Here is a 26,042-nt window from a genome sequence, read left to right as displayed (position 1 = left end):
TGAGAGATCTGCAAAAGTTCTGTGTCTGAGATGGGAGTCAGTGTTCACACATCAACAATAAGCCGGTCCCTACACAAAGCTGGCCTGTATGGATGGGTGGCAAGAAAGAAGCCATTACTCAAAAAACCTCATCTTAAAGCACGTATGGAGTTTGCGAAAAAGCATGTAGAAGATACTGCAGACTTGTGGAAAAAGGTTTTGTGGTCAGACAAGACAATAATTTAACTTTTCGGTCTAAATTCCAAGAGTTACGTCTGGCGCAAGCCCAACACTGCACATCACCCAGTCAACACCATCCCAACTGTCAAGGATGGTGGTGGCAGCATCATATTATGGGGATGCTTTACTTCAGCAGGGACTTGGAAGCTTGTCAGGATAGAGGGGAGAATGGATGGTGCAAAGTACAGGTGAATCCTCGAGGAAAATCTGTTTGAGTCAGTCAAGACTCCGAAACTGGGGAGGAAATTCACATTTCAGCAGGACAATGACCCGAAGCACAAAGCCAAAACCACACTGGAGTGGTTGAACAAGAAGAGAAATAATGTTCTTGAGTAGCCCAGTCCAAGTCCTGACTTGAATCCAATCGAAAATTTATGGCGAGACTTGAAGATTGCAGTCCATCGATGATCCCCAACAAACTTATCAGAACTGGAACAATTTTCCCGTGAAGAATGGGCAAAAATGTCACCATCCTACTGTGCAAAGCTAGAGTCCTATCCAAAAAGACTCATAGCAGTAATTGCTGCAAAAGGTGCTTCCACCAAGTACTGACTTAAGGGGCTGAATACTTCTGCAACCAGTAAATTTCATTTTGTACATTTTCTTTGCAAGTTTTGCTGACATTTAACCTCCTCCTCATATAACAGTGTTCAGTTTAACCACTACAGCTTTGAATAAAACAAAGAAAAAAGTTTGTTTGAAAAACTGTGCACACCTTATTTGTAATTCAACAAAATGTGACATTATTGGTAGGGGGTGAATACTTCTGCAAACCACTGTAGGTGTTAGTAGCCTACTAATTAAGAGACAAGATTAACTGATGATAAAAGAAATAGGAAGGATCCATAAGGCTGGGTGTAGAGACTGGATTCTCACCTGTGATGAAGCTGACAATCAGTCCCACGATGACCACAGTGGCAGAGTTGTGTGCGCTGTACCACATGTATGACAAAGAGTAAAACCTCTTCAGCCCAGTTGTGCTGCAGAAATGGGAAGGTTAGTTTGTATTTATTTTATTTATATAAACACAGGATTCTTGGTCAAGCAGGAGATCTTAATATGGTTGTCCACAGAAGTTAATTTCTTAATACTTATTACATTTTTGTGGAATTACCGTATTCTTTCGAATTTAAAATGCAGCCCAAATTTCCTACTCTCAATTTCAGGAAAAAATAAATCATCAAATAAATAAGCATTTACAAAGATAAAACCTCAATTACGCATATGGAGGCAGTTTGCGACCGTCTGCTATCACATAGAGCATTACAGTTATGTGCTGCTTCTCATTTCCAGTCGTGATTACTCACACGTGTTTTTCTCCCAGTTTTTGAACTGTGGTATTGCTTGATGAAAAATATGGGGGTCTGATCAGCATTTCCGATCTGTCCAAGCTGGTAGTGTCTGTTAGAAACGCTCAAATTGTAAAAGCTTCCCTTTGAATTCCTCAGGAGGCTAATGACACTTCTTTGAAAATGGCTGCCTGTATGTCATGGATGATTTGAGATCGGGCAGTAACGTTTTGGTTCATCTTTTCTCGGCAGTCAGTCACGTTGTTGTTTGTGTACTTGGGGTAGTCAGACCTTTTGTTGCCTATTGTAACCCTTTGTGGTCCTATGTCGGACCTGGTCCGACATTGCAGTTTTCCCTTTCCAGACCAATGTCGGACCCTGTCCGACATCATCAAAAAAGACGTAAAAAACAGGTCTCTAGTCATTTTTCCTCCCTGGAAAAAGCTGAGAAAACCATTCAATGGCTGAGTGAGACCGATAGGAGCCGAGAGAAGCCGAAAAAAAAATAAGAGGGGCATATCTCATGAATACAGATAGCCCCAACACCACATAGATAACACGGGCATAAACAAACAAGATAGCTGCTTCTGCATCCAGCGCTCAAAGAATATCACAGACATTTGCAGAGCTTTTTTTTAAGATGTTATAGTAATAAAATAATGACTTGGATCGCATTATTGAGGAGTTTGGTGATAAAACGAGTGATCAGGAGCTGATTTATTGGTATCTACTACTATTACGAGGTATGTGAAAAATATAGCGACCAAGGGGTGGGGCGGGGCTGGAGATGCAGTACTGATTGTCCTGTTGATATGCAGTGCTTTTTAAACCTGTTTTACTGTGAAAAAAAAAAAATACTTTTAAACAGCGCGTTTAAAATAAACTGGACCTGTGAAAATAAATTGGACCTGACGCGCCTGAGACGCGCTGAATAAATGGACCGCTAAGGGTTAATACACGCATAACTACTGTACTCAAACTTAAGATGTAGGCTATTTTTATGAAGCAAAAAACAGTTCAAAAAGCGCATCTTAAAAATTCAAAGGAATATGGTATAATGCATAATATACTTATACAGGTTATTTATTGCGGATTATATCATTTTAAAAAGTATTTCGCTTTAATTTATGTCAAAATAGTTTTGTATCTTACCGTGCTTTGGTTGTTGCCGAAGTGAGAAGTGTAGTCATAGCAGCAGTTGTCATGTTTCCTACATCAGGGAAAGCAGTGCCATTTACTGGAAGGAGAGGGATGGAGCTACGAGATACAAAGCTTCCGATTCCAATCCAAAAAGCCATGACCAGGCCTGTTAGCAAGCCAGTGATGGCTCCCTGCCAGACAGGTGAAAGCGGGTTAACAACGTCCAAGGAAAACACACAGTATACATTGCAAATGAACTGCACTTGAAATCTGCATGTCCTATTCTAAACACAGATATTTTTAAACCACAAAAGCAAGGCATCCTCAACATCAGGGTATTGAGCAAATCAGTAACATTGACAACTTGCATCCAGTTTTCATAAGCCTGCATTATTGTGTCCTGTTTTTTTTAGAATGGTTGACAAAGTGTCAACCACAAAGTGAGAATGTTGAAATCTGCAACATCTTTTTTTCTTGTATAGTGGTGCACTATCCACCGCTTTCACACCTCCATTTTTGACTGCAAGTGTAGTGCACGTTTTTGCGTGCACACTATGGGAACTCTAAATGAATCATAGGCTCTGTAATCCACTAACAGGACTAAAATACAATACAGAGGTGCTAATGTGAATGCAAGTTTATACATTTCCCAATATCCTTTACACTCAGGTTTTTGATCTAGGGTGTTTAGATTTATTCACGTTTTCTTTCCTGGGAGGGCTCCAAAATCATTTGCAGGAACAGGAAATTTATGTTAATTTAATTCGTATTATTATAAGTAATTTACAATAAGCGACTGCTAAATTTTGCCGAAAATTTGTACAATCAGAAAATGTATCTGATCTGAGTTTGTTTTAACGAGAATTCACTGTATCTAAATTGCTTTCCAAAGCACAAAGTATCACAAACAACTTAAAACAGAACTTAAAAGCAATAAAAAACATGTCAGTAACATACTTCCCCCATCATGGATGAAAATAAAAAAAGCATTACAAATCACAATGATCTACATTCACATATACAAATATAGCATGCTATCTATCTTTAGTCCCCAGTAGGGGATAAGAGGCTTGATACTCACAGTCGAGTTGGCCCAAGGGAAGAAGATTCCAAGACAGAAGATACCGAGCAGAGGCCCCCCAACCATCCCAAAGATACTTAAAGCTGCCTGTGGACGGAAGGAAGGAAATGAAGAACCATTTAGAAGTGCTTTCCTATTCCGTAGATATCAAATGCTAGTAGTTCATGATTTGCTGTTTCCATGTCTACCCTGAAGATGTTTGAGGAAATAACAAATATACAAATATAAATGCTTTACATTGCTATGCCACGGTGTTCCCAACATTATTTTTGTCAATATATCCATTTTCAAGATTTCTATGAAGAAGATTTGCCCCCAAAGAGAGTAACGAGCTAAACCTCTCAATTCCCACTCAAACATGCAAGTTATTCATGTACCACACACCGGCCCCCGACTAGACCTAAAGTACACCTAATAATAGCTCCACCAAAGCGCTGCAAAATAACCATCAAGCTATTTCTATTCACATTAAGTAAATATCTCCATCAGACCTATCCAGCATCTATAAAACCATTCCCAGTCATCACCCACAACAGCCAGGCCCCTTCTTTGAACCCCGCCCCTTACCTGCAGCACTGAACCCATTTGAGATGCGATGTAGGCCATTGCCAAACAGATGATTCCATAAGCCAAAGCTAGAGAGGGTGATAGAGAAATATTCAGGGAATGTGAGAGACAGCTGCTCACCATGTGTGTTTAGGGTGCCAGCACAAGTCACAAAGGTAAAAAATGTATAGTTATCAGACCTTTATACTGGGAACCTAGGGATGTGTTCCTCAGAATAAACACCACCCTTGATTAAGGAAGAAAGCAGCCTAGCAGACACAAACCTAGCCCCTTGGACAGCAGAGTGGCTCTAGACTCTGTCATAGCTGTGAAGTATGGCTTGATCAGATCCTCCATAGTAACCGTTGCTAGGGAGTTAAACGCTGAGGAAATAGTACTGGAAAAAAAAAAAAAAAACAACATTATTAAAAAAAAAAGATAAACATGCTTAACACGGCAACATAAATATAAAAACAAAAGTCATATATAGACAATCGCAACGATCTTGAATTTAGTCATTAGTTCTATAGTAAAGTGCTGTCTGCGGATCATCCCCAGCTCTGTCCTATCTTCGTACCAACTGCAACGAACAAATACATGGAAAAAAGTACAAACCACCTGGCTAAAATTTGTGTATGGAAAATGGCAGTGAGTGGGGCTACCTGCAGACTATGTTGAAGCGATCGATTCACTGCAATTAAAACTAACCTGCAGACTATCATTACTACTGTCCGCTGTACTAAACAAAGGATCATCCCAATTTTGAACATGTACATCCTCTATAAGAGCCCACGTCGTATCCAAATGAAAAAAAATAAGGGGTGGGATATGGGTGTGTGGAGTTCATCATCCTACGAAGAAACCATATTACAGGTAATCTTCGTCTTTTTACCTTGTATGATGAACTCCATACACAAGTTAACCATATCAAATGATTAAGACAAGAGAGTGGTTGGTAGGAGTAGAGGAAGACACTGAATACATACAAGTAGGCTGAAAGTAAGACACATTCAAGTTATAACGCTAATAAAGGTCTCGAGGAGGCCCATGTAGTAGCATGGCAGATGTCCTGCATTGGGCACATTTTAGTTTTGCCCCTGTTAACCATACCTTACCTTTTGACAGATCCTACCTTTTGACAGATCCTAAAGATGGTTTCCTTCCAAAACAGAAGATGCAGGATGAGATCCCATTTGAATCTGTCTGTCAGTTTTCCCTAGTTTTGTGATCCCTGTACTGAGTTCAGTCACTAGAAATGCAGTTTTCCCAAGTAGACCATTTTCTTTACCTGTAGCCAGGGTCCAAACCATGGACCTCCATTGCCTCCATTGAGGGACGATGTGTTTCCATGGGGGGTTTAGGTGGTAGCCCTACCAAACAGCTCTAGACACCCTACTGTGTGACATTCCCAGCCAGGTAGCATGTTGGAGATTGCATCGATGTTAACATTGAAGGAGGGTAGATAGAACCTCTGTGAAACAGGTGGCTGAGATATGATGATAAATGTAGATAGAGAGAATCCAAGTCATGTACAGATTTGGGATCGCATCAGAGGACAACTTATTTTCATTCGTCTGTATGGACCTGAAAATGGAAGGTTTCCCTTTTTTGTTGAGCAAGTAGGGTTTGTACTTGTTCAGATAAGCCTTAGTTCTTCAGTAGTTGCCCTTCAATCTTCAGGCAGCTAAAATCAACAGCAAAGATTTGTGGAAAACATCTTTCTATTGTTCTGGACAGCAGATCACTGCTCTATTTCCAGGATCTCAGAGATCTAGAACATTTAGGGCCAGTGAGGAGACACGATTTAACTCAATTTACTATTCGAGTGTTGTTGGCCTATTGTCAGGCGCAAGTATGCCTCCATAGGCCAGTAGACAAAGGAATGGACTGGATTGTGTGACATGGTTGCTCCCAGCTGAAAACTGGAGCAATTAAAGTGACAGCTGGTGCTCTGCTATGCGAAAAAGGTCTACTCTTAAACATAATTGACTAGTAGCTGAATAGGCCCTGTAGCACATCGGATGGATCTGTTACTCGTGGGGTACCCTCTGTGCCGAGTATATTTGGGATGCTATTGTCGAGTCCAGCAAGTAGGTTGTGTGGATTGTGATGTCCTTTGTATTGTTGATTGAAGTTTCCCATTGTTTTAAACTGGGCAAAGTGTTTTCAGCGAATGGCAGATTGCTGAAAGTGAAAGTGTTCGTTGTGGTAACTATGCCTCTGATAAGTCTGCTCTCTGAAAGTTGCCACCTACAGATCTATTGGAAACTGGTCTCCTGGTAGGACTAATTTCATGATGGTGGGGGGGGTGCCATCTTGAATTTTCCCCAAACAGATGTAAGCGTTCAGACCCAAAGTCTAGTAAAAAGTAAAGTACAAACTTAAAGTTGTTTTATTTTTTATTTTAAGAATACACATACCTCTAATGGACTCCTTCTGAAAGGATGTTCTACAGCATGGCATAGAGCATGGATTTAATCTTTTGTAAAAAAAAAAAAAAAACAACTCTATCGTAACCAGATCTCAGTGTGTGGATACGTCCGTCACTGGTGTTAAACTAAAGTGATCTTTCTAATAGGGCTAATTTCCACTGAAAAAAAAAAAACGGTTCTTGCTGCTTAGATTGTTAAAAAAAAAAGGGGGGTTTGTTATAAGAAGGGTTTGTTATAGCGAAGTTAGACTGTGTGTAGATAGATAGATAGATAGATAGATAGATAGATAGATACACACACAGACACACACACACACACACATACATACAGGCTAACTTCACTATAACGAACCCTTCTTATAATGAACACCCGTTTTTTAACGATAATTTTATTTTTGATAATTCAGGAACGGTGAATTAAACTGGGTAGATAATGAACTGCAAAAAAATGTACATATTTAAAAGGAAAAGGTGTTTCAATGGGGTATGCTTTTTTGTGTTCATATAATCTTCTAGACGAATATGCAATGTTCACGTCACTACTTGTGATACTATGCCTTTTCTTTCGAATGACTCAGGATGCAAATATAGCCTTCATCCATATATATATATATATATATATATATATATATATATATATATATATATATATATATATATATATATATATATATATATATATAATCTCTTTGACAAAACAATAAATGAAAACACAAACGCCTATACTTCCTCCGCATCCAAGCTAACAGAGGAGAAATTTGGACAATTGATTAGCATATGAAGTGGGCTCTTTTAGAGGATGCACGGGGGCTTGGCACCAAAAAAAAGATTACATCAATGATCTCTGGGTAAGAGATCAGCTTGTTCCTCCTGACCAAGCAACGTGGAGACTGGGAGTTCAACTTGTGTGTGGAGTTCCTCATACAAGGTTAAGAAAGTTTTTAGAGATTTGGAAATGGCAGGCCCAATTCATTAAAGGTGTTACAGAGAATCACTGCTCTAAACCATACCAAATTCAGGACATGGACTCACTCAAACAACTAGACCATGAAAGAGCAAGCTAGTACAATAGCCTTTTCACACTAGCACACCCGAGCCGAACCGAGCCAAGCCGAGTCCACCCAGTGCGGCTCGGGTGTGTTAGCACTACTGTGGAATGTGACGTCAAATTTAGTAGACATAGGCACACAGAGGAGTGGTGTGGATTTGTTTTGAGAATGGATCCCGGGGTCGTACTGTCCGAAATGATAAAGTCTACCAAAAGATTTCACAGGAATTTAGAAATATGGGACTAAACCGCAGCGCAAAAGTGTTGTGAAAAAAAAAAAAAAAAACTTGTTTGAGGGGACCAATTACGTCATTTTTTATTCCTCGGAGGAGGTGCGGTGCTTTCACTGCAAGGAGCTGGGGCACCAAAAAAAGAGGTGCCCCAAGCTCCAGAAAAGCGCCAAGCCATCCGCGCAAGCACCGCGCCCCTCTGAGTCCACCTCGCCCCCGGGGCCCTCCAAGAGGCCCGCAGAGAAGGGGGGCAAAAAAGAACCCGCCCCCCTCCCGGTAACATCTGGGGGGGGAAAGGGAGAGAGGGCCCCCGAGGCGGCCGGACCCTCCGCGCCTCCCGAAAGCGCGCGGGAGGAGAAGGCCGCCGAGTGGACCTTGGTCGCCCGCCGCAAGAAGGTGGCGGCCAGGTCCACCGGGGAGGCCAAGCGGGGGGAGACGAAGCCCGCCGCCGCACCATCTGGTGGTGGGTCAGGGGGAGTCCCAGACAAAGGGACTCCCTCGACGGCACCCCCCGCAAGGCAGGGCGGCAAAGCCGCTCGTAAAATGAAGCACCACATCCCTGGGTACGATGATGAGAGAAGTGCTGCCGGAGGTGTGCTCCCCGTCGCCGTGGCAGGGCAGGGGACAGCCTCTGGCAGCCTCAGGGGAAAGAGAAAGGCGCAGGCGCGTCTTCCCACTTGCGTGCACACGTCTCGGCCTCTTGCTGATGGTCCCCGGGGGGGCGATAGAGGGCCCCCAAAAAAGAAAGAGACCGCCTCGGCGTCCCCCCCTCTACCGGCGACGAGGGCCCCGGCTGCCACAGAGGGGGAGAAGGAACCACCCCCCGAGGCGGTCTGGGGCTCCGCAAAGGCAGCGGAGCCCATGGAAGAGGCCCCCACCGAGAGGCCAAAGCAACGCGGAGCCCATGCAGGCGACCCCGGCCGAGGGGCCGGAGGGGGAGGACCAACTACCCCTCTTAGAACAAGAGTTGCCTCGGGCTCCCGGGACGGGGACGCTACCGTTCACCTGGTGAACGCGTACGCCCCGTCCACGGGTCCGGCGAGGGTCCAGTTTTTCCGCCGGATGTCGGCCCACCTGAACACCATCGGCGCCGACGAGCTCATGGTTCTCAGGGGGGATTTCAACTGCACCCTCGAGGCCGCGGACCGGGTGGGGCGCAAGCCCTACCCGCTCTCGTCGGCCGCCCTGAGAGAGCTGATCGGCTCTCTCTGGTCGACATCTGGCGGTGGCAACACCCGGACGCCTCGGCCTTCACCTTCACCCGGGTGAGGGAGGGGCGGGTGTCTCAGTCCCGGATCGACAGGTTCTACGTATCGCAGAACCACGCTCATTGCGTTCGCTCCTCCGACATCAGGCCGGCGCCGTTCACGGACCACAACCTTGTGGCCGTGACGGTGGCCGTGGTGCCAGCTAGGCATTCCTCAGCCTACTGGCACTTTAACAACAGCCTGTTGGAGGACGAGCGCTTTGAGCGGTCTTTCCGGGACTTTTGGACGGTCTGGCACGGCAGGCGATCTCGCTTCCCCACCTGGCGTCAGTGGTGGGACGTGGGGAAAGCGCAGATCAAGGTCCTCTGTCAGGAGTACACGAGGGGTGCGAGCAGGCGGAGGGACTCGCGGATCGAGCAGCTGGAAAGGGAGCTGCTCGATCTGGAGAGCCGCCTGGCTCGCGGGGACCAGCTCGAGCAGAGCGCATACGAGGAGAAGAAGTGCACCCTGCGGGACCTGCAGCTCCAGCGGTCCCGGGGGGCGTTTGTGCGCTCGCGTGTCCAGTTCCTCCGGGAGATGGACTGCGGCACACACCACTTCTACGCGTTGGAGAAAAAGAAGGGAGACCGCAAGAACATCACCTGCTTCCTGGCGGACGACGGCTCCCTTCTGACGGATCCGGAGAGCGTGAACGAGAGGGCCAGGGCTTTCTACTCTGCCCTCTTCTCTCCGGATCCCGTCGACTCCGACGCGTGCAGGCTTCTGTGGGATGGGCTTCCCACGATCGGCGAGGGCGTCCGGGACGAGTTCGAGGGCCAGCTGACCCTGGCCGAGCTCTCCGACGCCCTCGGTCAGATGCCCTATAACAAATCGCCGGGCATGGACGGGCTGACCGTGGAGTTCTACAAGAAGTTTTGGGACTTGCTGGGGCCTGCCTTTGCGCGGGTCCTGGCGGAAGCCTACGAGACCGGGGAAATGCCCCTTTCGATGAGGCGGGCGGTCATCACGCTCCTGCCCAAGAAAGGGGATCTCCGCTGCCTGAAGAACTGGCGCCCGGTCTCGCTGCTATGCACGGACTATAAAATCGTGGCCCAGGCCGCCTCCCTGCGGCTCAAGTCCGTGCTGGCAGACGTGATCCACCCCGACCAGTCCTACACGTCCCGAACCGGACGATCTTTGATAATATCTTCCTGGTTCAGGACCTCCTGCACTACTGCGGTCGCCTTCCTGTCGCTGGATCAGGAGAATGCGTTCGACCGGGTGGATCACGAGTATCTCTTCGGAACCCTGCGAGCATTCGGATTCGGGCCGCGTTTCGTCGGCCTGTTCCGGATGCTCTACGCCTCTGCCGAGTGCCTCGTGAAGGTCAATTGGTCCCTGACCGCGCCCCTCGCGTTTAGGAGAGGAGTGCGTCAGGGCTGCCCTCTGTCCGGACAACTGTACGCGCTGTGCATCGAGCCCTTCCTCTGCCTCCTTCGCAGGAGGCTCACGGGGTTGGCGCTCGGCGCGTCGGACACGAGGGTGGTCCTGTCGGCCTACGCCGACGACGTGCTCCTGGTAGCTTCCGACCCGGTTGACCTGGAGAGGATGCAGAGCTGCCAGAGCGTCTACTCTGCCGCTTCCTCTGCCAGGATCAACTGGGACAAGTGCTCCGGGTTACTGGTGGGTCCCTGGCGGGTGGACTCCCTCCCTGTCGCGCCAACTGGGTGGAGTTGGAGGACAAGGTGGCTGCTAGGCTGAGGTCGTGGTCGGGTCTGCTAAAACTGCTTTCCTTCAGGGGACGGGCTTTAGTGATTAACCAACTGGTGGCGTCGATGCTTTGGCATCGACTCACCGTCCTGAGCCCGCCCCCTGAGTTTGTGTCCAGGGTCCAGAGGAAGCTGACGGACTTCTTCTGGGCCGGAAAGCACTGGGTCTCTGCGGCGCGATCCGGGAGTGCAAAGCAGCGTTGCACCCAGACTCTGTCAGGTATTTCGAGGGAGTTCTCAGGACCGGGGAGCCATCTTCCATCCCCCCACCTACCCCCGGCTCTCCGGTCCTGCTGATCGAACCCAAGGCCCGAGCCCCCCCTCGGCCTTCCCTCGAGAACAACCTGAGCAGGATCTCGCAGTTCTCCTCGACGCCCCTCCGATCGGCGTCAAGGAGGGCCCTGTACGCGATGATGCTCCACACCCTCCACTTCCTCGCCCTCGTCTCCCGCCGAGACACCGCTTGGCGGGAGACCCTCCAACCACCGGAGGGCGTCGGTCCCCAGTGGGAGGCCCTGTACTCCCCGCTGGTCTCCATGGGAGCTGGGGACTTGGGGTGGAGGGTCCTGCACGGAGCGCTCGCGTCAGGAGAGATCCTGCGTCACTTTACCGACTCGGACGCCGCATGCCCTTTCTGCGGTCAGTCCGAGACGGTAAGTCACATTCATTTTCTTTGCGCCAGGCTGCAGCCGTTTTTCCTGCTGCTGAGGAATCTGTTGCTGCAGTTCTGGCTGCATTTTTCACCCACCCTCCTCATTTTCGGGCACCCTGTTCATGGCTCCACTAAAAAAAGAGACCTCCTTGTGAATCTGCTTCTGGCTCTTGCTAGACTAGCCATCTACAAGACCAGGAAGCGTAAGATGATCGGGGAGGGTCTCTTTGACTGTGGGGCCATGTTCAGGGCCCTCGTCCGATCCCGGGTTAAGTTGGAGCACGCCCACGCGATGTCTGCTGGCGACATGACCACCTTTGTCGACCAGTGGGCTCTAGGGGGCGTGCTCTGTACCACCTCCCCTTTGGTTTTGCTTATTTAATTTACAGTCCTTTTTGACCGGTTTTTTCGTTAAATCAGTTAAGGTTTGTCTTTTTTAGCACCCATAAAGGGTGCTAATTAGTATTTTTGTCCAGCTGTCTATGGACAGCTGGTGTAGTCCCTTCAAACGGACCTTAAATAGGACTACTACTACTACTACTAATAATAATAATAATAATAATAATAATAATAATAATAACTTAAAGTTACAGATAGTATTTGAAAAATTCTCAGTAAACACTTCAGAAAAATAGATTTAAAAGTAGGCCTATTAAAAACAAAATCTAAACGAAACATATTTAAAGATATTTCTTTTCAACTTGTTTTTATACACAATGTTATGGTATTTTTTTTTAAATGACCATATTGAATGCGACTTTCAGATGCACATTTCCAATTTATGTATCTTAATTATTTTTTTCTGTTAAGGACTGGTTTATAAAGGAACCACAAAATATGTGCAATTACTGATCACTATTAATTATAAAAAATATATGATTATTATTATTATTATTATTATTATTATTATTATAGTAATATATGGAATACAAGTAATGAAACAACAGTTGATCTTGCAGTTAACACACTTTTTTTGTCTCCGTTTTAAATACCTGTCGGCGTTAAATAATTTAAAGGAATACTTTAAAAAAAAAAAAGTGGCAAACCGTAAAGAATGTTGTAATATGTAAACTCACTTTCATTCTGTGTTGGACAGCACATCGATTCCAGAAGACAAGTCGCCAAATTCAACATATCGTTGCAAGTCTGTGACCAAGAAGCGAGTCCATTAAATCATAATATTTACTTTTTTTGCGGTCTGATATGATCTTTAGTTTTTTTGTAATCCTGTTTTATTTTTTTTATTTTCATAACACTGTTTCGCGCTGCGGTTTAGTCCCATATATTCCTGTGAAATCTTTTGGTAGACTTTATCATTTCGGACAGTACGGGTTAACCCCGCCCCCAGCCTTGCTCAGCACCGAGCCAGTACCAGACATCTTGCGAGGCCAGAGTTTCACAGTTCCGGCTCTGCTCGACAAAATGACCAGACTAAACTAGCCGTACCGTGAGGGCTGGGCTAGTTATTTGCACTTTTCATTTTTCCTAGTGGTAATAGAAGTAACTATTTTCGGGAAAGATCTTTTTAAACATTAGACTCCAGAAGGGAAAAGAGCATGGTTGCACATGGAAAAACACACACACACAGACAGAGTACCTGAGAGCTCCACTAAACAAGCAGGCCACAAAGAGCCCTGGAAGTCCAGGCAGGTCCTTCAAAATATCCATCACAAAGTACAGCACCATCTGGGAGGAAATGGACAAACAGACGAGACACCCTTTTAATAAAGCAATAAGGCACGAGAAGGCATGGGCTTGTGCTGGATACTGTCACTTCTTGGTGGGTTGTTAAGCACGAGACGCAGTCGATTGCCAGCAACCAACCAAGAAGTGACAATATCAAGCACAACCCATGCCCTCAAGTGCCTAATTGCTTTTATAAAACAGATTTATAAACGTTTTATACAAAAGAAAGGAGAAATCTGTATAGTTTCTAAAGATTTATTAACATTTTGATGTATAACCTTCCACAACAGAAAATAGTCCCTATGAACAATTTTTTTTCTGTGGCGGTGCCTGTCTTCCTGCATATTCTAGGTAACATTGTTGCTGGGTAATTCACTCCCATTGGCTCTTTGTAGCGTATACCAAACAGCACAAGAGTTTAAGGTGCTTTGTTGGGATGAAGATTATTAATTAAAGTTAAATTGTATTTTTTTTTTTCAGAAATCCAGTCATTTAAGAGTTAACAGACCAATTTGTTTGTTTTGTGGTATTAACTGCATTTCAAGTATTTTTTTTTCTAGCACGTTACCTTTTTTTTTTTTTTTACCTGTAAAGAGAGACAGTGTGTGGTGCAGTAAAGGAGAAGAGAGACAGTGAACAAAACAGAGTCCGATGGTTAAGACATTGTGTGTAGTCATGTAAATACTGTCGAAAAACATAAGATTATCCACAGTTAAAAGTTAATGAAGAGTCAGTTTCACAAAACGACAGCTGACACCAACTAAAATTAGGGAAATAAAACTGAATATCTGACAACTGGATCTGACCGAAAGTTACAGAAAATGACTGGTATGTACTACAAATAAAATACCAAAACAGCGTCTTGTTTAAAATAGCGAACTGGTTCGTAGTGGAAATTAATATAAACTGGAAGACATGACAATACACCTTGATGTCTTTCGTATCTTCCATGACAACAGGTATTTTGACAGGTGCTTTGATTTTGGTGACGTATTGATACGTTGTTAACACAGGTGCAGTGATTTGCTTTAGTTCCTAATTAGTTCCTAATCGTGACATTGTGCTGGATATTGTAACAGCATGGAACACTGATGGACCAAATCAGCATGCAGCATTCTAACAATCCGTTTTATAAAAAAAAAAAAAAATACACCAATATGCTGCATATACTCAAAGTTTATATTTCTGTCTATTTATTTTTCAATTTGTTGTTCAACCTTCTGTGACCAAACTGACCTGGTCTGTGGTTTTGACATAACCGTTGACCAGCGGATTGTCCTCTTGATAATATGCATACATCACCAGGCCCATCAAACAGCCCAGAGCCAGAACAATCTGCTGACAGGGAAACACCACGTAACATGATCTACAGAGAGGGAGGGGGAGAGGGAGGTTAATGAGGGCATAGCATATCACATCAAATGGTTGATTATTAAGTAAAATGTGTATGTGAAAGATTATATGTTGCATTGAAACTGCAGAACATATGTAATGGAGCTTGATGAAAATAAATCAATAGAATATAGCTGTGTCCCAGCTGTAAAGACTGTTGTCAATTAAATTGATCTAAACAGTGGTGGATCTAAATACTGCCACTACGTAAATATAAAATTAAGACTAAACCTGTCATTTTCAAACTTTCAATTAAAAAAAATACACTTAAGGAGACACCCTATAACTCAATGCATTAGACGTTGATATTTTGGTGGTGGCAGCTTTGTACAGGTAGATTAAGATGTCCAGATACTCTCAATAAATTGTGGTAATGTACACACCGGTTCCCTAGATGTATCTAAAACTCACATGATGGCCTCTCTCTCAGTGCGTGCACTCAGATATCTCTGCACCTGTGCCTGGTTCACTCCATACAGGGCCAACATCACAAAGATTCCTCCGAAGGACAGGGTCCAGAAAGTGTGTCGCTCAAAAGGATCTGGATTGAAGCTGTGGAGAGGAAAATACAGACATGTTAAAACTAACAGTAACATAAATGCCTTCCCTTCACACAGGGAGGCATAACAGAAGAAACAAGTATATCGGCATCATGAAAAAGTAAACCACCATGACAAAATCTATTGTACGGTATCACAGTTTGTAATAATGTAAGTGTGACATTCACATGGAAAGACAGATAGGCACCCCCTACATCCCCATATTCTGAATCTTACAATAACTTATGCAGAAGAATGTGATAACTAAGTTTTATCACGGTTTGATTTGTGCTTCTCTAGAAGTATGCTAAACTCTGACATAATACAAACACTGCATTTGCTGTGGGATATAATGATGTATAGAAAGCTGTACAAAATACAGTTATAATATAGTTTACTTTTCAGTACTCCACTTTTTCCAAAAATATACAAAAAATAAAATCATTAAGAATAAAAGAGTCAGTGCAACTGACAGTTATTCAATGCTGTTAAGTGTGCACCACTACAGAAACATGGAGGCCATTGTTGTTATTTGCAGGGCTCCCTTGTGTAACATGAAAAAGTAAATCACCATGACCTAGATCCACACACACGTACATGTCTTCTGTACTGTATGTAGTTTTACACCTTCATATGCCCTGCAGGTAATAATGAATCCTACATTTCCAACAATTCACTAAGTATGTGTGTTTTTTGTTACTTACTCGAATCCAGAGATGCGGCCTCCTTCCTGTGCTATTCTCCAGACCTGCCCCATCCCACCCACTCGCAATGCCCCCACCACTATAACTGCCAGCTGTCCTGCAAACATGACCACTGTCTGGAACACATCCGTCCAGATTACAGCTTTCAGACCACCCTGCAGAGAGAGGGAGAGACAAATGGTGGCATGACTTACACCTGCACTGCATCTTTTGTTCCCAAAAAACAATGCATGCTTCATATTTGATATTGAAAATAAAGTGCTTTTTTAGTATAACCAAAACACCACCAATAAAATAAGCAAGGTTGTAAAAACAGAATTTAGAGAAAAGACTAATTCTGAAAGGAATAAAACACTTGTTATCAACTTGCAAGAAACATAAGGGCCATATTTTCAAAGCGTTTCCTATATTCTTTAACTCAAATTTTTTTTAAAGAATAATAAAAAATAATGTTAATGTTATAAAATGAGAAACAAAACACTACGCGTGCTGAAGAGAACTTGAAATACATAACTTTTTGTTCAGTTCTATTTTTGTAAAAGTAACAAGAGTTAATTAAAGACTGGAGTAAACACTGGAAATATGTCCTAAAAGTACGGTAAGTGTAAATGGCATTCATTTCATAAATCTTTTAACAGCAAAAGAAAAATTGTCTAAGAAAACCATTTTAGCAAAATTCTAAACATTTCAAAAGAGAACAATGGAGACACCTGGACCATTAGGCCCTAATGAACAGTTCCGCAGCAGCAGACAATGGTACTTGGTCATATTTATTACATATATTATTTGACTCCAGTATCACATTACTTAAGAGATAGGAAACATCATAATTTAAAAAACAACAATAGTCTGAGTTTTGTATAGCTTGTGTCTGTATAAAGAACACATTGGGAAACTTATGATTATGCAAAGCATGTAACAGCTCCCTGACCCCGTTAATTAACTGACAGTCGTTAACAATTTACAAGGTAAAGCTGAAATTACTCTGATCTTTTGCAGTATACATGTTTAAAGACTTTCAGTTGTAGTCAAGTTTACAAACCCCAATGGAAATTTATAATTTCTCGAAATTTGTCGAAAACACATAATTCTAGGAAAAATCTTTTGTAGCAAAAGTTTTGCTTTTGTGGATGAGGGAAAAAAAAGTGTTACAAGAAATAGATGTATACAATTATTTATTTCAGCAATTTTTTTAGCAAAACTCAAAAAATGCTCAATCAAAAGCATTTATACCCTGACAAGAAAAATGAAATGAATAGCTAGTTGAGGCACCTTTAGCAATAATAACCTCTTTCAAACAATTCGGATATTTGTCAATGAGCTTTTGGCATGATTCTTTAGTGATTTTTGACCATTCTTCAAACGCAAAATTGTTCCAGTTCAAAGATTACCAAAGATTCTCAATCGGATTTAGAGATCAGGACTTTGACTAGGCCATTCCAGAACCGTCCAGTTGCGCTTTAAACCAAATTTTGTAGTGGTGGGTTTCAGATGAATGGGCAATATCTTTTTGTATGCTATGGAATCCATTTTACCATGTATTGGAACTAAATTTCCTGTGCCAATAGAGGAAAACAGCTCCATAGAAGGATAGTAACACCTCCATGCTTGACAACAGGTATGGCTTTTCTTTGTATGCTTCACCAGACTTTCTCCAAATGTAACGACTATCAGTGTGACCAAATAGCTCGATTTTTGTTTCATACCTCCACTAAACCTTTGACCAGAACCTTTTGCAAACATTAGGCAATTGTCCTTGTAATGTTTTCCTAAGAGTGGCTTTTTCCTTGGCCTGCGACCATTTAGACTTTCACCATGCAATACTCAAAATGGTTGAAATGGAAACCCCAGTCTCACTTGCAGCCAAATCACTTTGAATATCTTTGGCAGCCAGTCTCAGATTGTTATTAACCTTCCTCACAATTCTTCTACTTGTTCTTGGTGAAAGAACCTCTTTCTTCCAGAGGGAGCGTTGTGACAGTACTTCTTGATAATAGAAACAACAGAAATTGGGATATTCGAATGCTTGGAAATCTTGTATCCTTCTCCAGCTTTATGACAATAACTAATTTTCTGCCTAAGGTGTTCAGATAGCTCTTTACTTTTTCCCCATATTGACTTATTGGTAATGACAGCAATCATCCTATGCCTAACCCTTTTATACTCTAAGAATATTAACCTAGAATACAGCATTTTCTAGGCTTTTCTAGAATTAGGTTCTGCATTATCATATTGAAATTTCAAGCACATTGTAGACAATACTATCATAGAATCAAAGGTTATAAATACTTTTGAATTAGCATTTTTGGAGTTTTACTGTAGACATCTATTTCTTGTAACTTTTTTCCCTCATCCACAAAAGCAAAACTTTTGCTACAGAAGATTTTCCCTAAAATTCTTTAAGAAATGTATAAAAATGATAGATTTCCACTGGGGTATGTTAACTTTTGACTACAACCATAAATGCCTAATCAGCCAGCCACCCACCCATCACTATTTTACAGCAACTTCACCTTTACCTTGCAACTATGCCTTAACTCCATGACATGCATGAAAACTTGAGAGCATAGGGCAAAAAATGAGACGCACATAATCAGACAAAAAAGAAAATGTAACATGTGCCTTTGAAGAAAAGGTAACATTAGTGTGCCTTTGAAAGTTTTCTATCCCCTCTGCTTTAAGAACATGAACCAGAAACTGGAAACTCTTTAACAGAAAGAAAGCCTACCACTGGCACTGACTGCAACATAATGATGTGCTGATGTTGCAAGATGCTATAGTGCCAACAGATAAGGTTATTTTTTGTTATAATACATGCCAACTGAACATCAGTAAAATGTGGTGACTTCTTTAGTAATGTGATTTTGTAACAGTTGCTTGCAATAGTATCTGGTGCCAAGTAAGTATACCCAGTGTAGAAAATATTTTTGATGACGGGTAATATAGGTGTACAGTTAGGAGTACATACCAGTGCTGTATACACAGTACAGACCAGGCCAATTGCTAACACTGAACCCCAAAGATCCAAGCCAGTAACTGCAAGTTAAACAAAATAAACACAATAAGTATTTAGTTGTTAATGCTCTTGTAAATCTACTTTTGAGATATTATATTATATTATATATATATATATATATATATATATATATATATATATATATATATATATATATATATATATAACTAGTACTTAGACAGTTATAAAATTTCCCTCTGGGATATACCATGCTGGAGATGAAAAAAGGACCTGTCAGATGTATATGATATACTGTAGAAGTGAGAAATAGTTTTAGGACAGACAGAAAGACATGCATTTGGTTCCCATAAATACCTTACCTGCATTGAGAGCCAGTGCAGGGGCATAGAGTACTACACCCGTATATATCACCTGTAAGGGTCAACAGAGACAAAGTCAGATTTAAATTCAAAATTCATGGAGAGTGCGGGTTCTTAAAGTTTGTGATAGTGGACTTCCCTTGGGTAAGAAACTAAATAAAATGTAACATACTTTTAAAACTGAAGATGTATATAGCCTGTTAGAATCATGCATTACAATATAATTTTTAATGCAAAGGAATACAATTTAACACTGGCATGAATGCATGTGTATGTGTGGCTGCTTTCCGAGGGTGGCGTTTGTTTCGAGTAGTTCTGGGAATCTACTAATTGTCTGTAGTAAGTTTTATAGGCTTAGCGCTTACGTTTCTGTGCCGCTCTGCATTACATCTTATACAGTGGGGTTAAAACAGAGACCTAATCCAGCTGGTGACGTATTAGCCTCTGGTGCCTGCTTAATGTTTGAATCACTCTAAGAACTCTGTATGTTGCAGCACCAGAGAACTGCATCTTTAACAAAACAAAAGAGGTGTGCCTCACAGTTTGAGAACACCTGACAGAGCAATCCCATCATACATCTTTTCTTGCATTACTTGGTGAACTTCTTTTTGATCATGGACCTATTGTAAAATAAGACTCTCAAAAGAGGGGTGCTCAGGCTTCATATCGAAACTTTCCAACACAGGAAAAAGAAAAAAAAAGGGTACACAAATCTTGAAAAGAGTTTTTACCATTAAAATATCGGTTCTAAAAATTACTTGCTGTCTTTGGAGACAAAAATATTCTCAATTTAAAAAAGTATTTGGCACAATATACATTAATATTAATTTCATCAGAATCCCAGTCAGTCTAGTCACTTAAAAAATACTGTAACAAGTGATTTAACATGGAGTGAATAAATCCTTTACTAGCAATAGAGCTACATGAAAACTATTATTCTATTACTCGGATAAGCTCTTCACAGATGAGGGTAATTGGTGTTGGTTGGGTTAACTTACCATTGCTTGATTTCTGTGGATTCTAAGAGAAGCAGCAATCATCACAAATCCAAGCAGCTGTTTCTTCACTTGTAATGGTAATTTAGCTCAATCAACACCAATGACCCTCAACTGTGTAGTGTAGTGCTTATCTGAACAGTAATTTTGTGCACCACTAACTAGCAAGTACATTTCTTTGTTGCTATAATGCAATATTGATTTTGGAGAATTGGTGGTTCTGGTGACAAATCTACACACTAACATTGAGCCTTTTTTGCAGTTACATTAAGGGCCCTTTCATACCTAGTTCTTTTATAAAGATCCGATTTAGAATTCACTTGAAAACTAACTAAAATGTTGCCGTTTTGCTTAGATAGGTTTCACACCAGAAAAGTTCAAACGAACTGCAGTTTGCCTCCAAGTGAATTCAAATTCAGGTCTGGGTCCTTCACCACTGTAATCACACCAGAGTTTGTTTGCCTTCACACTGCAAATTGTGTAAGTGAACTTGATCGTCTCGATATGTGCACGTAACCAAGCTGTCTGGCTGTTGATGCCCAGACAGCTGTTCCATACAATGAACGTATATACTGTACGGTAGTCTCTGGCTAAGACAGCATCCCTTGGAAAGCAAGCAAAGTGTTCTGCAAGATTGAGCTGACCACCAGACACAGTATGAAATCAATGAATAAATAAATATTTATTTATTACTTGTCATGACGCACGTGCATCAACATGTGAAATGAACAGAATAAGTAGGAGAAAAGCAATAGGCAAGTGTATGTTAATAAACGAACTGTCAAACTAAATTAACACAACACCCTGTTAAGAAATGCAGCAGCAGCTCTAGATTAATTATGAATAACTGTACAGGAGCACTATTCAAGGCTGTTCTGTCTGTTCTGTCCCTTTAAATTTTTATATTGGCTTGCCTTTAAATGTGAGCGGCTGGGGGCAAGCAAGAGAAAAAAGGCAAAGACACACCAAGCCACAGTCACAGCGATAGCCTTTTCACACTTGTACACCCGAGCCGAGCCGGCTAGTTTCACACTTGTCATTTTGTTGAGCTGAGCAGAGCCGGGACAGCTATCTGGTACTGGCTCGGTGCTGAGCAAGGATGGGGGCGGGGTTAACTCGTACTGTCCGAAATGATAAAATCTACCAAAACACTTCACAGGAATTGAGAAATACGGGACAAAACCGGATGCAGTTCTTGGTCACAGACCTGCAATTTTTTGTAAAAGTATTTCTCTTTTAAATTGTTTAATGCTGACAGGTATCATTAAAACAGAGAAAATAATAATAATAATAATAAAAAAAACATAGTGTGTTAACTGCAAGATCTACTGTTTCATTAATTGTATTCCATATATTTATTTCTAATGAATAAAATGATCATAACTGCACACATTATTTTGTGGTTCCTTTACAAACCAGTCCTTAACAGGGAGAAAAAAAAAACAAACACATATATTGGAAATGTGCAAAATTTCTGAAAATCACATTCAATGTGGTAATTCTTTTTAAAAATAACATATAATAACATTGCACGTATATAAAAGTTATGACTTATTTCCCTGTGAACTTGCAGTGATTGCAGAGAATAAAATGTATGTCATATTTAGCGGTCAGGGTCAATAAAGTAAAGAATGTGCAGATTGTTTACCCATGTGTTTAAATTGCAATAAATGTTACAGTGCAATATCAAGTTTGCTTTCTTTCCTTTTCTTTTATGGGGGTCAAATTGCTCTATGCTCAATTTTGTAGTTGTGATTGTTCCCTGGCTTAGGATAGGGTGTAGTAGGGGTAACTTGTTTAGTGTGGGTTTACTTTAACCGTTACAAGCTATAGGACGAGACTGGCTTTGTCTCAGCATACTTACCTGAGCACTGTTGGCATAGTAGCAGGGGCGAGTATGCATACATTAGGCCAGTAGACAATGAAATAGACTGGCCGTCCATTACTCTGGCTGCTCTCCACTGAAAGCAGCAGCAAATAAATTAGCAGCTGGAGTTCTTCTGCTGTGCAAATAGGTCTACTCTTGTAAACTAGTAGTTGAATAGGCCCTGAAGCACATCTGGTGGATCTGTTACTCGTTGGGTACCCTCTGTGCCGAGTATATCCGGGATGCGATTGTCGAGTCCATCAAGTAGGTTGTCTGGATTGTGATGTCCTTTGTATTGCTGATTGAAGTTTCCCATAGTTTTAAACTGGGCAAAGTGTTTTCAGCGCACAGCAGACTGCTGAAAGTGAAGGTGTTCACTGTGGTAACTACGCCTCCGATAAGTCTGCTCCCTGAAAGTCGCCACCTTCTGGTTCCTGTTGTGGCTCCCAAAGAAGGCTTGGATGCGGCGAGAAACTGGGAAGATAGTTAAAAGAAGAAAGGAGACACCCCTATGCGTGTCACCTGTAGTTTTGCTTCTTACCAATGAGAAATTGCTGAAATAACTGCTGTTGGACTAGCCCTTATCTAGAAGAGGCTTGACAGCTGATGGTTGATAAGTCTCCTATATGGAATACACCCTAGGACAACGTTTCTCAAATGCGGAATTTGTGCGGCCACAGCAGACCCCCAGCAGCTCTCCAGCAACTCGTCTCTTAATTAACCTTTTCTTAAAATCGGCACTGCTTTCCAGCTTTCATTCACACAGGATTCCTCATAGTGCTCCTGTTAGCTGCTATTGGCCAGCATTAACATCACTATAATTACTGCATGTTGATTGGCTGAGCTTTCATTCTGATTAGGATATCATTTTGGCATGCGTCACAAATCTCCGCCCATTTCGCTTTGTGTCAGTGTTCATTGGTTGATCAACAAGAGAAAACTAGTAGTGGGATGTGAAAACAGAGGTATGGAGTAATATTATTCTTAAGTGCAGAGAAGCAAACAAACATTGATGCACATGAATTCGAAGGCAAAATTCCACGACTGTGTCCCCACCATAAATTACATAGTTGATAGATATTAAAAATACGTTACCACTTTGCCAGAATTTGCATGACAATAGTAAGGCCTCACAACCTATTCTGGAATATTACAATTTTACATATCATTTTCTGTTGCAAATCGTTATACTTTTGTTAAATTTATGCTGTAGAGAGAGGTGATATTTCCCTGTAGACCAATAAGCCTCTGTCCTGGAAAAAAAAGTGAAGTCTTCTTACTGTGTCCAGATTTTACCATCCTTTTTTGTTTGAGAGAAATAGCCCTCAAAGACGTCTAATTGATGTATGTCCATGTCTCGTGAATGTTACTTCCTTTACACATGGTGAGTACAAAGGAAAGCCCTCGAGCTGGTATTGACAGGCCCCGATGGAGAACAGAGATATTACTGCAGTCCTTGTGTATGTGGAGATGGAAGTGGCCCTACTACAGATCTATTGGAAGCGGTCTCCTGGGAGGACTGCCTTGATGATGGTGGTGGAGGTGCCATCCTGAATTTTCCCCAAACAGATGTAAGCGTTCAGACCCAAAGTCTAGAAAAAGTACAAACTTACTGTGTTTTTTTTTCTCTAAGAATATAGATACCCCTTCTGAAAGGATGTTCTACGGCATGGCATAGAGCATGGATTTTATCTTTTGTAAAAAAAAAAAAGAAGAAAAAACTAGCCTAACCAGTTCTCAGTGTGCGGATATGTCCGTCATTGGTGTTAAACCGCTTTCAATGTGTGGGCTGTTCATCCTGTATTCCCAAAGGTAGCCGGGTGTTGGTAGCCGTACCAATTTAAGCTCCACGACCCAGGGAGCTAATGTGTTTATAACTGGCAATATGATCTTTAATGGTTTTGACAGTAGTGGCAAAAAAGTTTGGGTGTTTACACATCAGATGCAGGTGGGGGTGTGGGGTCCGGGGGGCCAACCTCAGTGGTAGAAGCACTGTTCAGTGGATCCGTTTCTTGTTGGAAGCGATACAAAAAGTTTGCTCTGTGATGTTCTATCGTGGCAAATTTTTCGATTACTTTATTATTAAAATTAGGAACGTCAGCCATCATGTCTTTTTCAATTGAGAACATGGCTAAAGCTTTTAAATCGTTCGGTTTTCATACTGTTTCTCAAGAAGGTTTTATCTGCTTCAGTGTTGAGAAACATCTTTCTGACTCTGCTGTAGTCATCGGAGTGGTAATAACTATCTTCAGTAGTTTTGTAATCTCTGGAGACGTTCTGTCTAAGTTGTTATAGATCATCAGTTCTAGCATACTTAACCCTCTGCGGTCCTATGTCGGACCAGGTCCGACGTTACAATTTTTCCTTTCCGATATCATCAAAAAGACGTCAAGCAAAGGTCTCTAGTCGTTTTTTTCGCTGGAAAAAGCCAAGAAAAGCTTTCAAATGGCCAAGTGGGTCCGATAGAAGCAGAGAGAAAAAAAGGAGGCGGATCTGAGCAATATGCATAGTCCCTTCACCACAGACATAAACAAACAAAATAGCTTCTTCCGCATCCAGCGCTCAAAGAATATCACAGACTTTTGCCAAGCTTTTTGAGATGTTATAGTAATAAAATAATAAAACTTGGATAGCATTATTGAGGAGTTTGGTGACAAAATGAGTGATCAGGGGATGATTTATCAGTATGCACTACTATGAAGAGATATGTGAGGTGGGGGGGGTTGGGGTGGAGTGGGCTGGAGATGCAGTACTGAGTGTCCTGCTGATATACAGTGCCTTTTAAACAGGTTTTACTATGAATAAAATTACATTTAACCAGCGTGTGTAAAATAAACAGCACGTGTGAAAATAAATTGGACCTGAAGCGTCTGACAGGCGATGAATAAATGGACCGCAAAGGGTTAATGCATTTTTGGCCTTTTTATCTGATTTTAAGTCAATATGTAAGGAAGTCTTATTAAGCATTGGATAATGCTTGAACTATTTCCTCTAGTACACCATCCGGGAAAGCTACCTGATATTCATCAAAACGGTCACTCTGCAACAGCTCTGCAGAGTCAAGGTGCTTTCTGAAGCCAAACCGTTCCTTTGCCTGAGAGAGAATAACGTCACAAATGTGTGTTCTAACAGATGCTCGGATGTCCTGAATACTTTGAACAAATTGAGTTACAGCTTCATTTGCATCAACAGGTGAGTTTCCCATGCAGTATATCCACCATATCCATCATTATGTTTTAGAACAAGTACAGAAAGTACAGAAACTCTCTGTCCATGAGGCTATGGCAAAAACAAATTAGCTTCTCTAACTATGACATTGTCAAAGTTTCCTGAAATGCCCAGAGTTATAGACCGCTCCCTCAGGGAAGCCATGGTGGAGCCCAGCTCAGAGCACAATGGAGTAGCAGGTATCACCTTAACGACTCTGCCACCTCGTCCTCTACAGCTACTGGATCTTTCTGTTGTTCTCAAGGAGGATGTAAGAAGCTTTACCTGGTCACTGAGCTGGAATGGTGGATTGGTGTGTCCAATCTATTGACACACAGGAAAAACAGATCCCTGCCACCAGACAGTGAAGTGGAAAAAGACACAAGAGTGTAAGGGAAAAGACAGATACAGTCAGAGGAAAAAAGTAAAATCCAGAAGGAAAATTACTAGCTGAAAGCTAGAAGAGGAAGAGAAAAAATAAACTTAACGCAAATACTCCATACCCACGCAAGCGCAGGAGAAATGTGGACAGTGGGCATTCCCGCCGGTGTCCCTCAGCACCAGCACATCTGATCTACAACCCATTCACAAACATGCTCAGCATCAGCTGACCTGTTCTCTGCCTAATCTTGTTCTGTGAGAAAATGACTCATTATCACAATGTATTATTGCTGCCATTCTTTTTACTGTGCACCTCCCAGCACAAAGCTATGAGAAAGACGGG

The 26,042-nt window shown here is 42.2% G+C and overlaps 1 protein-coding gene across 3 annotated transcripts in view; it reads right to left on the bottom strand.

Moving 5' to 3' along the window:
- slc5a6a (solute carrier family 5 member 6a) overlaps positions 1–26,042 on the bottom strand; it is a 60,946-nt gene that overhangs the window by 8,480 nt on the left and 26,424 nt on the right. For all 3 annotated transcript variants that reach the window (XM_034003931.3, XM_034003929.3, XM_034003928.3), the window contains 11 exons: positions 19,250–19,301; positions 18,882–18,949; positions 15,914–16,068; positions 15,082–15,222; positions 14,515–14,644; positions 13,190–13,278; positions 4,560–4,672; positions 4,297–4,364; positions 3,730–3,816; positions 2,661–2,839; positions 1,096–1,199 (listed from right to left, as the gene is read on the bottom strand). In XM_034003931.3, the coding sequence (XP_033859822.1) occupies positions 1,096–1,199; positions 2,661–2,839; positions 3,730–3,816; positions 4,297–4,364; positions 4,560–4,672; positions 13,190–13,278; positions 14,515–14,644; positions 15,082–15,222; positions 15,914–16,068; positions 18,882–18,949; positions 19,250–19,301 (1,186 nt within the window). The remainder of the gene's footprint in view (positions 1–1,095; positions 1,200–2,660; positions 2,840–3,729; positions 3,817–4,296; positions 4,365–4,559; positions 4,673–13,189; positions 13,279–14,514; positions 14,645–15,081; positions 15,223–15,913; positions 16,069–18,881; positions 18,950–19,249; positions 19,302–26,042) is intronic.

Source organism: Acipenser ruthenus, chromosome 5 (assembly GCF_902713425.1).
Source record: "Acipenser ruthenus chromosome 5, fAciRut3.2 maternal haplotype, whole genome shotgun sequence".
Lineage (NCBI taxonomy): Eukaryota > Metazoa > Chordata > Actinopteri > Acipenseriformes > Acipenseridae > Acipenser > Acipenser ruthenus.
Note: the sequence above shows the minus strand (reverse complement) of the source record. Positions and strands in the feature narration are given on the sequence as shown.